Source organism: Theobroma cacao, chromosome 7 (genome assembly GCF_000208745.1).
Source record: "Theobroma cacao cultivar B97-61/B2 chromosome 7, Criollo_cocoa_genome_V2, whole genome shotgun sequence".
Taxonomy (NCBI): domain Eukaryota; kingdom Viridiplantae; phylum Streptophyta; class Magnoliopsida; order Malvales; family Malvaceae; genus Theobroma; species Theobroma cacao.
In genome coordinates, this window is record NC_030856.1 from 16,902,669 (window position 1) to 16,920,856 (window position 18,188).

Consider the following 18,188-nt stretch of genomic DNA (forward strand, 5'->3'; position numbering starts at 1 on the left):
ATAAATTAACTATAATTATGATTAAAATATTAATACTTTTAATTAATTTGTAAACTCAAAATATTTTTTTAATATATAATTGAAAACTTAAATTTTTTATTATAATAAGATTTATTTTCATCAAAAACAAAAAAAAGTCTTTATATAATTTAGTAAAATTTATACCGAAAGATAAAATTAAGTAAATATTTTCTTTTTGAATCATTTAATTTTATTTTTATTAAAATTAAAATTTAGTAATTTAATAAATTATTATTAAGTATTAGTATAATTTTTTATTATTTATTTTTTATTTGTATATTTTAGTTTATATTTTCACTTTAAAGTTTTAAAATTAATATTTTAAAATATTAATATTTTATTTTATACTTTAAATATTATTATAATTAAAATATTAATTTTTTTAATTTTTTAATGTAAAAATTAATTTTATAAGTTTAGGATTGTAATTTTTCAAAGAAAGTAAGGACATTTTAATTCAAAATGTTTTGAATTCTATTCCCATGGCCATGGAATAGCTAATACCATGGGGAAAGGTGGTATTAGCTATTCCTTCCTCCATAAACATACCAAACATAGGTAGAAAGTTTTTGGGAGAATAGAGGGACCAAACATGCTATAACAGTTGGAATACATCATTGAAGTAAAACTAGTAATTAAAAGTAAACTTTATGAAAGAAAGCTTTCTTATTAAATTTATACTTTATTACAATAAGAAAGATACTAAATGAGAGTTGTTAAACTGAAATACAAGTGAAGTTTTGTCTCAAACATGAAAGGAACATCATAGTTATCATTTTTGCTTAAGTATGTAGAAATTATTAATTTGAAGTCACAGATGATGCGGAATGGGAACTAAGCACAGATCTTCTTTTCTTTGCAATGTAGCACCGAAAAGCTCAGTCATGTCTAAATCTTCAGGCTTCTTTCCATTGGGAAGCTTCCAATCAAAATGGTAGAGCAGATTTGCAAGTAAAAGCTCTACACTGGCAATACCATACGACATACCAGGACACATCCTCCGTCCAGCACCGAATGGAATAAATTCAAAGTCTGTTCCTTTATAGTTAATTGAACTATCGCAAAATCTCTCAGGATAAAACTTCTCAGCTTCAGCCCAGTAATTTTGATCTTGTCCTATTGCCCATACATTAACTATGACCCTAAATTTGGCAGGTATGACACATCCGTTAACCTCACAGTTCACTTGGCATTCTCTTGGAAGTAGCAAAGGACCTGTAGGGTGCAATCTTAGTGTCTCTTTGATAACTAGTCTGAGGTACTTCAACTCATGAATGCCTAATTCATCAACATCTCTTCTACCAGCAAAGACATGCCTCACCTCTGCTTGTGCCCTTTTCAATACTTCAGGGTTTCTTAATAATTCTGACATTGCCCATTCTACAACTGTAGATGAGGTTTCACCCCCGCCGAGGAACATATCCTGAAATAGCTAGGATTATTAAGTTTCAATTAAGCATGCACAAAAGGCTGATTTTGTGAGTGTCAACATTATGATCACACAGCCAAAATATAGAAAAGAGACAAAACGAAGCAATTGACTATAAAGGAACAGACTTTGAATTCACTAACCAGAATAATAGCTTTGATGCTGCTGGTTGATAAGGGAACTTCAAGGTCTCCATGATCCTGAATATCCAGAAGGACTTGGACGAGATCGTCTGCTTCACTTTCTCCTGTCCTTGTTGATAATTTTGTAGCTCTATGTTCCTGAATGACGCTTTCCAGAATCTCATCTACCTTGTTATGCAGTTTTTTAATTTTAGGCCTCATGGCATTGATCAGATGGAGCAATTTAACGGAAGGATAGACATCAACAATACTGAGACCTCCAAACAACGCTATAATGTCTGGGATATGTTTCTTGAATGCATCCTGGTGCTTACATTTCCCACCAAAGGCTGTTCTGGAGAGTATGCTGAGTGCTGAAGAGTACAAGAAGTTCTTAAGGTTAATAGGCGATCCTGCTTTCGATGAGATGGTTCTTACTAAATTAGATATTTCTTCTTCCCTGATTGGTCTAAATGACTGAACTCGTTTCTTACTTAACAGCTCCAGCACACAAATTTTGCGTATTTGTCTCATGTAATCTCCACGGGCAAATGCAATATCTCTAAAGTTGTAAGTTATGAACTGTGCAGCATAGAGATAAGGCCTCTCAGAGAAAACAGAGTCGTGGGTTTTCATCACCTGTTTAGCAGCTTCTGGTGAAGAAATCACAACAGTTGATACTTCCCCAAGTTGCAGAAGCATCACTGGACCATACTTCTGAGCCAATCGGGCAAGGCAGCGATGAGGTTGAGTCCCAATAAGAAGGTGCAAGTTTCCTATCAGAGGTAATTTTGGAGGACCAGGTGGTAGCGTTGATGGAAGGCTACTAGATTTGGTATTCGTCCATGTCCTCAAAGCCCTGAATGTGACGAACAAAAGGGTAAGAAGGAATAAGAGAAAGGGAAGTTGGTTTTCCATGCGAGCAATGGGAAAGAATTAAATGGAGGGGAAATTTCCTTTATTGATTATGAATCTCCTCTCTTACTTGGAAATTGCGGTTGGAGGGATGAGACTTGGGGTGAAACTATGGGGAAAACGCAGTGCCGAAAGTATTTAATTTGCTGTTAGTGGCCTCATTTCATATATCTTGTCAACAGCAGAACAGTGCTGTTATTGATATTTGCATGTTATATGTTCCAACCAAATGGCCTTTTGCATTTTTTTTTTTATAATTAGATAAAAGATTCAAACTTTACTCTTTAAGTAAGGGATAATGCACCAACTAATAAGTTAAATGTTGAGGTACATCTTTTACGTTTTGTTTTACTAGAATTAGCAAAACCATAATGGAAAAATGTAAATTTTGTTTGATATAATGAGAAATATTTACTATTATAAAAATAAATGCTAACTTTCCTACCAATAATTGTGAACAAGCAAATTGTAACTACTATATAATGGAAAGCTAAAGCTTTTCTTGTTTAGCTGGCTTAAAGATTTACACGTGAAACTATTGAAAAAAAGAGGTGTAAAGTTATCTTTTTCAATCTTAAGATTTACCCATGGCTCGACTTGTGGACCAGAAGAATAAAATCCTGGTGTTAGTCGTGCCCCACAGCTGTTGCACCATGGAAAAGATTAAAGTCTCTATCATTTGCTATTTTTTAATATTGTGTTGTCAGTTTTTTATTCAACTTTGCAGTTAGTGTAATATTTTTATTGGGGTAGTTTGGCTACGTGTTATGACATTATAGGCCACTAAGTACTAGACACATCACTTGGTATTTTATGATTTTTTGTCTCTTGTAATGAGAAATATTATATTTGCATAATCAAAAGTGAGCTGTGACTTTGCAAGGCTTCTGCAATTCTTCTCATCTCTCACGTGTTTTTGGTTTTTTATATTTTATGTTTTTCTCTCTCTTGTAATTAGATGTACTATATTTGTTTAATAAAAAGTGAGCTGTGACTTTGCAAGGCTTCCTGCAATTCCTCTCATCTCTCACGTGTTTTTGGTTTTTTGTTAACTCAGTGTTTCTCGTTCAACTTGTTAATTACTCAATGAATTCATAACCTTTTGATTTTTGAACAATTGTTTGGGAAATCTTTCTCCAAAATTGAGCAAGTGAAAAAGATATTAAATAGCTTGTCCAAGTCATGCCAGGCCAAGGTGACCATCATATCAAGAGTTCAGAGTCTTCGTATGTTACAGTTAGATAAGTTTACTGAGTTCTCTTTTAACCTGTGAGATGAATCATGAGAGGATTCCATTTAAGAAGATGAATCATGAAAGTTTGGTTGTAGATAGAAATCATGAGGAGATAAAGCAATGTCCATGCTAGACATAATAGGATTCAACAAGTTCATGCGAAAGAAACAAAACCTACGGAAGCAAAAGAAGAAGACAATGATCGAGACGTGGAGTGATAGTGAGAATGAGATCTTCGAAGATGTGGCCTTTATCTCTCATGAGTTGTGATTCAATTTCACATACATTTGATGCGTTCTCAAATTGAAAATATGAATCTAGTTATTCAAAACTTTAAAAAAAAAAAATTTGAAAGTTTAATACAATTTCAAAAAGGGTACTTGATAAATTTTTTACAAGTAATAAAAATAATGAATCAGAAATTATTAAAGAAATATTAAAATAACTTGATTATAAAAGTTTAAGTAGAAATTTTCATCTAAAAATGCTAGAATAATAAAATTTTTTTAATTTTAATAAAAAGGACCTCATTTGAATATTTTACTTTAAACTTTTTAGGTTATTGAGCCGTCTCTAGTATTTGAAATATAAGAAAATGATCACCTCTTAACTTATTTTTGATAACTAAACGAGATTGAGTGTGCCTATATAAAATCGAAACATAAGTTTATAATCCATGAATAATAGTTGTTTAAAGTTGGTAAAATATCAAGACCAAAGATTAAACACATAAGCACATCCAATGCTTTAGCTAATTACAAATTTCCAAACATATCAAGAATAATTAAGCTACAACGTTCTTGATTAAGCATAGATCATTCCAGGTATAAATGATAGCCAATCAACTCAAGTTGCGGAGAACAGTTAACAACTTAATAGATATAGACAGGATGCTTTATTTTTTTTATTTTTAATAATTAAATTACCCCATTTTTTAATTGAATTTACATAATTTAATTATATTTAATTTTGCAACTTGTTTTTGGATCATTCGAACAGAGTTACATTTAATATGAGTCTCATCTGTCCTGTCCATCATTTGAGGCTCGTGTGACTCAAATTGTAAGAAGTACATATTAAAAAGAGTCTTAGTAAAATGAAATAGAATAATTCTAAAAAAAAAATCTTAATAAAATTTCAAAAATGCCAAAAATGACAAAAAAAATATAACGTTTACAAAGAAATAAAAGTACAAAAAATTAGAAAAAGAAAGACGAAAATAAGAGAAAAAACAAGGATTGCTGCCCTTCCTCCATATCTTTCTCCACTACTTTGTGCCGACAGGTGAGAAAATCCATAAGAAATCATTTGAAAGTTGGGTAGTATTTAATTATTTTGTTTATAAAAATAAACATATATAGTATTTAATCATATAAATCTCCTTTTCTTTTTCCGTATGGGACATGATTTTATGTTTAAACTTTCTTGCTAAAGGACAAAATTATTAGTTTAAAGGTCCTTTTATGGAAGGTGTTTAAAGGTCAGAGTCAAAGTCTGAATCTTTAAATTAAGTTTAAAAATTTTACTGTATATGAGTTTCATCAAATTTTATATTTTATATTAATTTATTGATTTATTTATTTTATTTATAAAAATGTCAAATTTTATTACTGAAAATTTTAAATAAATTTTCTTAATTAATAATAAAAATACACATAAATATATGCAAATGTCATCATGATTTATAAAAGTAATAATTTTATGTCAAATTACTTTTATTTTGGGTCAAATAAACTCTTATAACTTATGGTTAACTAACTATCTTTATTAAAAAGTCACTTGTCATTCTATGTCACATGGTAGTAATATGATATGTTAACATGTTATAATTGATAATGATATAACATGCTGATATAGTATGATGGTATGATCATGTGACATTTTCATCATCCACGTCAACATCATATTAACGCCACGTGAGTATAAAGTAATAGGCAACATTTTGACTAATAGTAATTAGTCAACCATTAGTCATAAGAGCCTAATTGACCTAAAACAAAAGTATAAGAGATTGATTGAATGGAATATAAAAAAAAGAGTTTGTTCAATTTTTTTTAAAGTAATTTAAAAACTTTTTAAACTATTATGCCCTATATGAACTTATTTTCTAAAGTTGATAACCAATAGTAAAACACTAGATTACAAGTAAGAATGAATAGAAAAGAGGGGAAACAGTTTTCCATGAGAGATTTGGGTTGGATTTTCAAGAATAGGCGACTACTCGAAGGTTTACAAATATTTGGTTTCATTACTTTCAAACATACGTTGATGTTAGTTTTCAGTTTATTTAACATTTTATCAATATAATGTCAATTATTGAATTTGATAATACAATTAAGTGATATTAACTTAATTGATTAACTTAATTTATTTAATATTTATAAAAATACACATAAATATGTACAAATATCATCGTGATCTATAAAAAGTAATAATTCTATGTCAAATTAGTTTTATTTCGGATCAAATAAACTTTTATAACATACGGTTAACTAACTATTTTTATTAAAAAGTTGTTATTTTATATCACATGTCATAATTGATAGTGACATGGTATGTTGATGTGGTATGATGATATTATCATGTGACATTTTTTTCATCCAAGTCAATATCACATTAACGCCACATGGGTATAAAATGATAGACGATGTTTTAACAAATGACAATTAGTCAACCGTTAGTCATAAGAGCTTATTTAACTTAAAATAAAAGCATAAGAGATTGATTGGATGAAATATAAGAATAAGAGGTTTTTTTTTTTCTAATTAAGGGAACAAGGATTCGAATCTTACTCTTTAAGTAAGGCATCATGTACCAACTAGTGAGCTAAATGCTCAAGTGCAGAATATAAGAATAAGAGCTTGTTCTTACTCATGATGCAAGCTAAGGGTGAGAACGATCCTAAGCTTAAGAGATCTTTTGATGATTGTGGGTAAGGTCAATGTGCCACTCACACAACTATAATGATTGTTCATGTGAGGTGAACTAGATGGTAGTGAGGACTTTAACCACTACCCATCTAAAGGGGGTGGGACCACTTGATAAATCGTGGATGAGGCTGAGGTGCCATTCACGAGAGCTTGCTAGGAACTCGAAATAGTGGAGGTTAAACCACTATTTGTCAGAACAAGGCAGACCCATTCATAGATGGAATGTTATGATGAATGAGTTTAATGAGTTTAAGGAATGATTGAATGAGTATTGATTGATGACTTATGTTTAAATGCTTATTTTATGATAAATGATTATCGAAAATGTTATTCACATTATAATATGGTGATATTGGTTTGGTTAGATAAAACCTTAGCTTAAGGAATAATCCTATAATTTTGGAAAGACTTATGAATGGTTTAGGTTCAAAACATTGCCTAGAAAATTGAATTTTGTGGAAAAAGTATCGATACATGTGGAGCATGTATCGATACATTTTCAACAGAATGCTACAAGAGGTGTTCTGTGTGAAATGTATCTATACACTCTCAAAAGTATCGATAGATTTCTTGCATGCATCGATAAGTTTCAAAATGTATCAATAGAATTGTTGCAAAAAATGATTTCTAAGTGATTTTAAAGAGGTTTTCCAGGATAAATGAGTTCTAATGTTTTAAGCAAAGTTGTTTTCCATTCAAAGTTATTTAAAGGATGTTTTAAATGCTATGTTACATGATCATTTTGGTAATGATGCTGAATTTATGAATCATATGTATTTACAATTGCGTGGTGTCACAGCCCAATTTTCGGGCCATGACTAGCGCATAGGCCCAATGGGCATAGCCCACAAGCCCAAGCAAGTCTCTTTATGTAATCCCTGATCGTCATTTCAACAATCATTCCTAAAGTCACATTTCGTAATTCTCAACTATAAAATATTCAGTGATATACTATGGCAATCAAATACTTACATTTAGATCATCCAAAATAATATCATCCATTGCCAACTCATAGTGGCATCATCAATCAAAATATATATACATTGTTTATACTATGAATCCTAGTGATTTACATCACATGTATGTATACACAGGCAAAAGACTATTGACTACCAGCGGAGTGACTTTGGGTGAAGGTACAACTACTGAATGCCATGGTACTTACCAAAAAGATGAATATATGTGGACACCTCAATCTAGGTCCCAACTGCCTCTGAATCTGAAAATATGATGTTTAAAAGAGTGAGTATAAACCTAGTGAGTGAACATAGGAAGAGAACAAGCAAACGATACGGAAAGTTATAGAAAACATGATGCACTTATGTTAAAAACAATGCAATTTAGCTTAATTTCTTGTAAAGCCCCTTAATTCAACCTTTGGTTATTTAATCCCTTAGAGTGAAGGATCTATGATCAACAACGAAGTTGAAAAGAGTGAAAACTACAGCAAATATCCAAGCAAGATAGGTAAGGCAGAGAGTTTGTCGTTGGATTGAAAATCAATTTGGAAACAATTAACAATTTCAACATTCAACATTCATTGCAATCACATAATATTTTCTCTAGCATTTCCATGGTATGTGTAAGCATGTATACAACCATCGGCTCATTAGCTTATGTGCACTCTCACACCGCACATAGTTAGAATCACCTGTCATCATCGGCATGTGCACTCCCACACCACACACGCGCGGTTAGAATTATCACACAATATTATTATTCAAAGCATAACATATATATCTTCAGAATATAGGAACTCATGGGTTCATCACATTACACATTTTACAACATAAAACGTTTCATCAAAGGTTTGTTCCCAAGCATGATTTAGAGAAAAAAAAGTCAAATATAATCATTTAAGTGCTTCATCTCAACACATATGTATTTCTCAGAAATAATTTAATGCAAGTTCACTCACTTGTCCTTGTTGATTGTTTTGATCGACTATAACTTCAACTAATTCTCCAAATGGACATGTGGAGCCTCGCTGGAACCTATCACACACAATATAACCATAAAAAATATAACAGCCCACAAATCTAATTATTAGCCATCTTTAACAACTTAAAATCAATCCTAACACATTTCTCACCTTGGTGGACTTGTAGTTGAATTTTCTTAGTGAGGATTAAAAGGGGAAAACTCCTTCAAGAGTTTTCAAGCTAATTTGAAGTGTTTCCCTCTCTAAAAAATGTTCAGTAGTGAAAGAAAGTACAAAGAAAAAACACTTTTTTTGAGGGTTTTTAAGGTGAAAAAGTGAAAGAGAATGAAAAACCCTATGAAAAAGTGTGCAAAAACATGAATTTTGAAGTTAGTATGTGAAGGCTATGGAGGTTTTAAGGTTTCTTTCCATGGAGGATGAAAAGTTCTGCAAAAATGAGAGAAGAAATGAGAGGAAGATGAAGAAGGTGCTGGAACTTTATATATTTATCTCTAAAGTCAATCAAAATTTCACATAATTTATAAAAATGCCCTTTTTGTTCTTCTGGTGCAGTACCTTCATTTTGACAAAGATTTTGACCACTTTACTATCAGAACTGGGCAAAGTAGAAAACATCAAAGTTGTAGCCCTACCTCTTAGCTTTCTAATGGTATAAAAATTATGTCATTTGGACTTCTTTAGTGGGATATAATCTTGAAAAACCAAAATATATGCAAATAAAGCAATAGTTCATTATGCACCTTTCTTCACCAATTGAAATTATTTTTGATCCTACTCCTATAAAAACATAAAATAATTATAAATAACATAAAACTAACATCATTAACTTAAAATAAACATTTAAATATAAATTAAACTAAACTAATAAAATAAATAAAAATACCTAAATTATATCCTAAATCTAGTCCAACTTAGACTAATTAGGTATTTAATCTTCCATTAAATATGTGAATTTGATGCACTCATCAGTCTACCTCAAGTCACGCATCTATGGAGGTCGAGGTTTCACACATGGTTACGAAAAACTCTTCCCTTTGGCCTGTCCCCTTCTCCATATCCATTCACAAAGTCTTTGTGACTCACACGTTATTTTTCGTCACTATTTTCGTTATGGATTAATGATAGTATTTTGTAGTAGCTAGTGTCATGGATACAAGTGTCTAGTTTTCATCCTGTGTTAGATGTCTAATAGCCACTTGATGCCTAGAGGGTCGGTCATGTTTTGTTGATGAGTCAGTCTTATCTTTATGTTTATGTTTACGAATTATGAACATGTTATGATAATGCAACCAATGTTTAGGCACTTTACATTATGAATTTTATGATTAAATGTATAGAGCTGGTTGGAGAGCCTAAATGGACAGTTGAGGGCGTTAATAAATGTTCATATGATACTGTGCACTGAGATAGTGACACTTTAATGTTTTATTAGATGTTTCCACATACATTGCTTATATTGAGAGGTTCTTTAACTGTGTATGATGCCTATGAATGCATACTTGTTATAACAATGTATGCTTATGAAACTTTATATATGCTTTCGAAATGATGAATATTAAAGAGGCTTACTTAAGCTTAGTGGGCTATACCCGTCTAGGCCTATGCACTGGTGATATCCCATCGTAAAATGGGATGTGACAAAGTTGGTATCAAAGCTTTAGGTTCATAGAGTCCTAGGTTTTCCTTGGTTGTCAACGGAATGTTTAGAGCCGTATGTAGGAATCTTGTTTTTGTTTTATGTACCTAGGCACAAATTGAAAATGGGAGACCTACATATAACTCCTTGTTTTTTGACCTACTTTATGCTTAAGAGTTATGTCTAGAATTACTATGAGTTTATAGATTTGAGTCTTACAGTATATGATTGTTGTTGTCTAAATGAGATATGTCGCCTAGGACACGAGCTAGTGGTAAAGATGCGACAGAGCACGAGGCTCCCGTGGAGACTACTAATAGACCACATACACCTACTACTAGAGACCATGGTAGACGTGACAAGGCTGCCAATTCGGGGAAGATAGACAGCCCTGCTTGTAGCTCCCCTGCTTGCTTTTGTTGTTGTTGGTGTTGCTTGATGCTAGTGCTTTTATTCATTCCCCTCATAACTTAGTTATAATACTAAATATTTGCGCAAACTTAAAAGTACGATTTAAATTGAAAATTGTTGCAACATAGCTTAGAAAAAAGTCTCAATATGCTTTTGCAGAACTTGCTTATTCTTGCTTACAATATCAATTCTATAGCGGATAATAAAAGATAAAAGGTAACTAAAATTTGTTTAACACAGTTTACTCACTAGGCAAAGGATGGTAAGGAATGGGAATTAAGAAGAGATCATTCTTTCTTCTTACAGATAGGCCAAAACATTCAGTCATGTCCAAGTCTTCACATTTGCTTCCATTTGGGAGCATCCAATCAAAATGGTATAGCAATTGTGCAAGGGGTAGCTCAATGTTGGGGAGTGCAAATGATATGCCTGGACATATCCTCCTTCCAGCACCGAATGGAATATATTCGAAATTTGTTCCCCTAAAATCAATAGAACCGTCCAAGAACCTATCTGGGTTAAATTTTTCAGCATCTTTCCAATACCTAGAATCTCTTCCTATGGCCCATGCATTAACAATGACTTTAGTCTTTGCAAGTATATCATATCCACTGATTACACACTTTTCATCACACTCTCTTGGTACTAGAAGAGGTGCAGCAGGATGTAACCTCAAGGTTTCTTTAACTATTAATCTCAAGAATTTCAATTCATGAATACCAGCTTCATCCACGTTACCTTTTCTATCAAAAACCTGTCTCACCTCGGCTTGTGCTTGTTTCATCACCTTTGGATTTTTTAGCATTTCTGACATTGCCCACTCCATTGTTGTTGATGATGTCTCACTCCCAGCCGCCAGAATGTCCTACAAGATGATACATTATCATTAGTTTTTTGCTGTTTATGTTTTCACGAATTTTATATAAACATATTGTAATTTTCTGATAGAAACTTAATTTGAGTTTGAATGGACAGATTGTCAACTTCGCTTCATTGTGCATACAATTTTTTATAAGCCAAAAGTATTTCATTAAAGATGGGTTACTTTAATTCCGTAACCCTTCAAAAGTTTACATGTCAGCCTGTACAAATCACCCTTGTCACCATGGGCTCCGCACTATAAACCTATATTCTTCCTTCAAGAAAACAAACGCCACAACCCTAATCAAGCCCATATACAGCCGCACTCATCAGCTCAGAGCATTGCAAAAACATGTTAAGCTCATTGTCCATACAATTTAAAAGATGATTTTACTTCTGTCCATATACGTAATTGTTCTGAGTGGTGCATCACCGTTAATTTATATACTATAAAAGATAATTCAACAAAAATAAATAAACATTTCAAGTCATCAAATTTGTTTTTAGATAGCTTTTCAAAAAGCAAAAAAAGGTTTGTTCTTAGAAAGCTTATGGCTACTAAAGAAGTTATGATAGAAGTTGATCTGTAGATACATGAGAGAAAATGATACTAACCAAGATAATTGCTTTTATTTTGTCATTCGTCAGAGGAATTTCAAGGTCAGAACTCTGTTGAAGTTTAAGAAGAACTTCAAGAAGATCTTCCTCTCCTTGTTGCTTGCCCATTTCTGATGTACTGTTTGTTTTCTCTTTGTGCTCGTTAACTATGTCTTCAAGTATCCGATCAGAAGCCCGTTGCAATTTCTCAAGTTTAAGCCTTACGCCACTGATCAGTTTAAGCAGCTCATTAGAAGGATACATATCAGCTAAGCAGAAACCACCTGCGAGCTTTGTAGTTTCTGTTATGATCCTTATGAATTCTTCTTGGCCTTTGCTTTTCTTGCCAAAGGCTGCCCTTGATGTTATCCCATATGTCATTGAGAAAATTTTCTCGCTGAGATTAATTGGGGATCCTTCATTCAAAGATATGGTTTTGATGAGAGCAGAAACTTCTTCTTCCCTGATGAATTGAAATGACTGAACGCGACTTGGACTCAAAAGCTCCATCGTGCTGATTTTCCTCAACTGTTTCCAATAGTTTCCATAGGGTGAAAATATAATGCCTACAGAATCATATGACATTATCCTAGAAGCAAGAAGATAAGGCCTTTGAGCAAAGGTGGTTGCGTGGTCTTTCAAAACCTCTTTTGCAATTTCCGGAGAAGATATTACAATGCTGGGAACTTCACCAAGTTGTAGATGCATCAAAGGTCCATGTTTCTTGGCCAAATCTCTGAGGGTGTGATGGGGCAGAGAGCTTATGAGCTGATGCAGGTTACCTATGAAAGGAAGTTTTCGTGGTCCTGGAGGAAGCCTTGCTGGGGGGTTGTTGGCTTTCGATCTTTTCAGAACTTTTAGTACCATGAACACGAAAAGAGAGGTGAGGAGTAGGGCGGTGAAGGAAGGAAATTGAAGCTCCATGATGCTCAAGGAAAACAGAAGAAATGCCACTTTTTTTTTCACCCCCCTTGGAAAGAAAGACAAAGATGCAAGTTTCTCTCTCCTTAGCTAGCTAGAGAAAAGGCCTTCTCTTAGTAGCTCTGAATTATAATATTTATGTGGATACCATTTATATTTATAGCTATATGATGGATATAATATATATTTAGTTTTTAAGTATATATTTATTATGTTTATTATACCATTTACTCTTTGTAGAATTATATAATTATCTAAATATTTAATATTTAAGTAAGTTTTTAATAAATTTGTTATAAATTGAGTTTAATATATGTTTATTTTCAATATAACTTCTCATGTACAAAGCACTATACGGACGTCAGTTTCATGGAAAGAACAAAGATTTCAAATATAACCAAACTTGCAGCGTACAAGTCGGAGACAAGAGGAATCTGAAATGCTTCTTCAAAATGCATTGTATCAGCTATGTTCATGCAATGGCTCCTCTTCACTAGCTTTCCAGCTCACTATCAAATTATTTTAAAAATATGAATCCTTGGGATTCCTTTTCACACGTTGATGCCAGCCAAGTTGCTGCTGCAGGAGATCTGTCGACATTGTTTCATGAAATAAGAAAAAGCAACAATTAATCGTTTGCACGTGTGCATAGGCATAGATTATTCGTTTCCATTATCAGTAAAGGTTTTTTTTTTTAAATAGTACATTATCTTTCATGTCATTCGATTTTTCAAAATTTTTATTTTAATCATTCAACTTTGAAAAATATAATTTTGATAATAAATATTTATAAACATTTGGTTATTCAATTGCTAAAAGATAACAAACTTAGCTTTCTCTTGATAGTAAGTTACATATTCATATCAACTACTTTGTCATCTGTCCATGCGTAATAAAAAATTATAGCTTACTAATAGAAAATTAAAATAAAGAAAAAATAAAAACAAATACAAATAAAAAATTATATTAATAATTTATTAATAAATTGTTAATATTTATATTTTTAATGAAAATAAAAATTAAAAGATTAAAAATAGAAATAAAATAAAGAAACAATAAAAAAATTAAAATAAAAAATCATATTAGTAATTTAATAATAAATTTGTAATATTTTAATATTTAATGAAAATAAAAAGTAAAAAATATTATTGAGTTATAGAAATAAATAATTTTTTCTAATTTATTAATTTATAATAAAGGAAACTTTTTGTTTTGATGAAAATAAATTTTATTATAATAAAAGATAATTTGACCATTTTATTATTTATTCTTCAAAAATAAGTCATAATAATAAGGCTAAAATTTTTTTTTAGCCCTCAAGTATAAGTTGTTTTTAGAAATAGCCCTCATCTTAATTTTAACTGTTTTTAGCCAAGAGATAAAATTTTGGGATAAAAATACCCTTAATGAGACTTCTTCATTGAACTATATTTGATGGCATGTTTAAAAATTTCCCACGTAACACACCATGGTGAGAATTTGTGACATGCCATGGAAGAAATATGCAACACGCCATAGAAGGAATATGTGACACGACACTGAGGGAGTATGTGACACGACACTGAGGGAGTATGTGACACGCCATGGTGAGAATATGTGACACGACATGAAGGGAATATGTGACACACCATGGAGAGAATGTGTGACACGCCATGGTTAGAATATGTGACACGCCATGGTTAGAATATGTGACACGCCATGTTGAGAATAGGTGACACACCATGGTGAGAATATGTGACACGACATGGTGAGAATATGTGAGACGACATGGTGAGAATGTGTGACACGCCATGGAAGGAATATGTGAGACAACATGGTGAGAATATGTGAGACGACATTGTGAGAATATATGACACGCCACGTTGAGAATATGTGACATGCCATAAGGAGAATATGTGACGCCATAAAGGGAATATGTGAGACGACATGGTGAGAATATGTGACACCCCATAGAGGGAATATGTGACATGACATGGGGGAATATGTGACATGATATGCTGAGATTATGTGAAACTACTAATAACTCTATTATATAGAGTTATTTTGACACATTTTGAGGGCTTAAGTAGTTATACTTTCGAGATTTGATGTTTGAATTTTTACATTTTAGGTGTTTTTTTAGTTTACGTTTGATTACTTATTGAGTGGTTAATTTAAATTATTTTACTTTAATTTTATATTATTTTGTTTTAAATTACTTTAAGAGTAGTATTGCTAATTTCTCTTATTGCTTTTGTAAGAAATTTGATGAAAATCCTCGTAAGTATGTTGATGGCTTCATTCGTATATGTTGCGGTATTTTGACTATATCTTTTTTTACAAAACTCCAAAATGAAGTAATTCTTAGACCATTAGAACGCTAAGAAGAAGGGATACAACTTTTATGTTTACCACTTTACCCAGTTCTGGTCAGATGATGACAACAATATTTGTCTAAATCAGAGCACTATAATAGTATGCATGTACTAAATATGATGCAAGCATATATTTCAACCCTAAAGTACAATTGACGTGATTCTTAAGCCATTGGAAAGATAAAAGATAGGGCTACAACTTTTATGTTTGCAATATTTCCAAGTTCAGACCAGATCATGGTGAACATCACGTTCAAATTTGATAGACTGCCACAATACTGGAAAACATGGCCATGGTGCTGAGCTAAAATAGCTCACCATGCATTTTCCTAAGAGCTCAAAGCCATAGCGCTAAAGAAGCAGCACCGTGATGCTACTGTAGCAAACATGTAGCACCTCAGTGCCAAAAAATTCAGGCCACAGCGTTGGGAGATTTTCCAAAAATAAAAGTTTGATAGGATTTTGGAAATTAGGTTACTTGGAGCCTATTTAAGGGACCTTTTTTAGAGAAAAGGGAAGGCAGCAAGCAACTATTCTGGAGATTTTGAGCCAAGAACAAAGCAAGAAAACAAGAGAATTTGATAGAGAATTAAGATTGCAAAGAAGCTTTTATAATTAGTTTCTTTCTCTACTTTTGTGCTTTTTTAATTTTCTTTGACTTGAATTAATGGCTAAATTTCTTTGGATATTGTTTTTATTACTTATTATGAGCTAAATTATCTTTCTAGGATTGTGGTGGATTTTTACATGTGGTTTGAATATTAGTTTCTCTTGTATTTATCATCAACATGTGTAGTTTTGCTTATTTAAATCTGTTCTTAATATTTTCGATTGTCTGGCAAACAATTAACTGATTTGTTAATCTAATTGAGACTTAACAAAGAGATTTTAGATTGGACTAAGATTTGAATAGTGTATGTTCATGTCACTTAGGTGATTTGATTCGCGATTTGAGTAAACATACACTAATTGCCATACATAGCTAAATTAGAACGCTAGCTTAATGAACCTTATTTAATTGATTCCTATAGACATATAGTGAACTAATTAAGTTAGGTATTTGTACAAGCAACTCGATGGAGACTTGTCCATAGCTTTGCATTATAGGTTAGTAAAACCACCCAAAAAAGATAAATAATAAGAAAAGCTGGTATCAGATGAAATGTTGAATGAACCCATAATCCTAGGTCTTTAATATACTACTTTTGTCAACTTATTTAGTTTATTAGTTTATTTAGTGTTGATTTTTAATTGTTCTTAATTAGTTTTTCTTCGATTTTCGGATTGCTTAAATAAGATTAATTTATTTTATAATTTTAGTACTTAGTGAAACTTTAGAAACAAATCCTCATGGGAACGATACTCTACTTCATCACTATATTACTTGTTAGATACATGTGCAAAATCGACAACAACGACATGGAAGAAATATGTGACACGACATGGAGGGTTTATGTGACACACCATGGATGGAATATGTGACACCGCTTAAATTTAAATGGAAAAAAATTGCAAACAAATAAGGAAACCGTTCGAAATTCCACGACATGCATATTAGTGGTTGAGGTGTTTAAAATGCCATCACATTTTATTTTCATCATTTGCAAATGATAGTGTCAAGTAAGAGTTTTTGATTCATTCTTCATTCCTAAAGGGACCAGAGTGTTCGACTTCGTTCTGAGCAAAGTCAACGATATCACAGCAACAATGTCGGTTATGCGTGAAGAGATCAGTTAATCATCAATTAAAATTTTCTTTTGTTTTGTGTTTTTTTGCTAGGTTGCTCTAGGAAATGTTTGGGTTTATGATTATGCTATGATATATTTTTCCTGTTTTCTTCGTGTTTTTAAGGTTTTTGCCTAAATTATGAAGAAAACTACAGCATTTTTACTTACATGGTTTAAGGTGGTACTAACATTTTAGTGGGTCTGCATAACGTGTAACAAGAATAAATTTCTTCGATCTGGTGTGTAGTGGGTTAACTGCTTTTGTGTCTAGCTTAGCATTACTTGCATGGCATGTAGTATGTAAATTGCATAGTAGGCATATTCCCTAGTGTGCAACAATATGGGTATTTTATTAATGGCGTGTAACAAATAAGTAATTATACTTGGCGTGTAAGAACAAAAAAATTGCATGTTACAACATTTTACTTGGTCTGAATAGTGTGTAACAGCAATAAATTTCTTCAATCTAACATGTAGTGGGTTAAATGTTTTTGGGGTTTAGGGTAGCATTACATGTATGGCGTGTAGTATGTAAATAGCATAGTCAGCATGGCATGGCATGTAACAACATAAGTATTTTGTTCATGGTGTGTAACAAATCAATAATTATAGTTGGCGTGTAATAACATATAGGCATGGTGTGTAACAACATTTTACTTGGCTTGTTCAGTGTGTAACAACAATAAATTTCTTTTATCTGGCATGTTGCACATTATGGGTTAACTGTTTTTGGGGTCTATCTTACATGTGCATGGGTGCTATGTTTTGCAAATGGAGTTCAGAGAGTATGATAACCTTGACACTTTGCTTGTTGTGCCGAGGGAGAAATGGGCCTTCAAGGTCTCCATTAACGCCCATTGTAAGTGGTCAGAACTGCATTACATAAACAAGATGCTCCAAGAGAAAGGGAGTACGAAGCAGTCAAGCGTACGTGCTTCGGTCTGCTGCTGGATATCTATCCACAAGGCTACTTTTGCATTAGTCTGATACAGAACATCATGGTTTGTTGAATCATTGAAACCGAGTCAATAGACCATGAGTTATAGTTATGGTTTGCCATTGGCAAGAGCATGGTGCGTTTATCAAAG

General features: G+C 32.3%; 2 protein-coding genes across 2 annotated transcripts; both read right to left on the reverse strand.

Annotated features, from left to right (window-relative positions):
- On the reverse strand, window positions 690–2,687 carry LOC18594724 (premnaspirodiene oxygenase). The gene is made up of 2 exons (XM_018124101.1): window positions 1,594–2,687; window positions 690–1,444 (listed from the first exon to the last, which is right to left on the reverse strand). The coding sequence occupies exons 1-2, from the start codon at window positions 2,488–2,490 to the stop codon at window positions 833–835; spliced, it is 1,509 nt and encodes a 502-aa protein (XP_017979590.1). The 5' UTR covers window positions 2,491–2,687; the 3' UTR covers window positions 690–832.
- LOC18594727 (cytochrome P450 71D10) lies at window positions 10,789–13,056 on the reverse strand. Its single transcript, XM_007022355.2, has 2 exons — window positions 12,117–13,056; window positions 10,789–11,505 (listed from the first exon to the last, which is right to left on the reverse strand). The coding sequence occupies exons 1-2, from the start codon at window positions 13,020–13,022 to the stop codon at window positions 10,882–10,884; spliced, it is 1,530 nt and encodes a 509-aa protein (XP_007022417.2). The 5' UTR covers window positions 13,023–13,056; the 3' UTR covers window positions 10,789–10,881.

Bases quoted from the DNA above. Each gene is read 5' to 3' on its own strand.
- LOC18594724 (XM_018124101.1), bottom strand. From the start codon at position 2,490: ATGGAAAACCAACTTCCCTTTCTCTTATTCCTTCTTACCCTTTTGTTC. The intron at 1,445-1,593 runs GTTAGTGAATTC...TAGCTATTTCAG, and splicing joins GCATCAAAGCTATTATTCTG to GATATGTTCCTCGGCGGGGG.
- LOC18594727 (XM_007022355.2), bottom strand. From the start codon at position 13,022: ATGGAGCTTCAATTTCCTTCCTTCACCGCCCTACTCCTCACCTCTCTT. The intron at 11,506-12,116 runs GTTAGTATCATT...ATCATCTTGTAG, and splicing joins AAATAAAAGCAATTATCTTG to GACATTCTGGCGGCTGGGAG.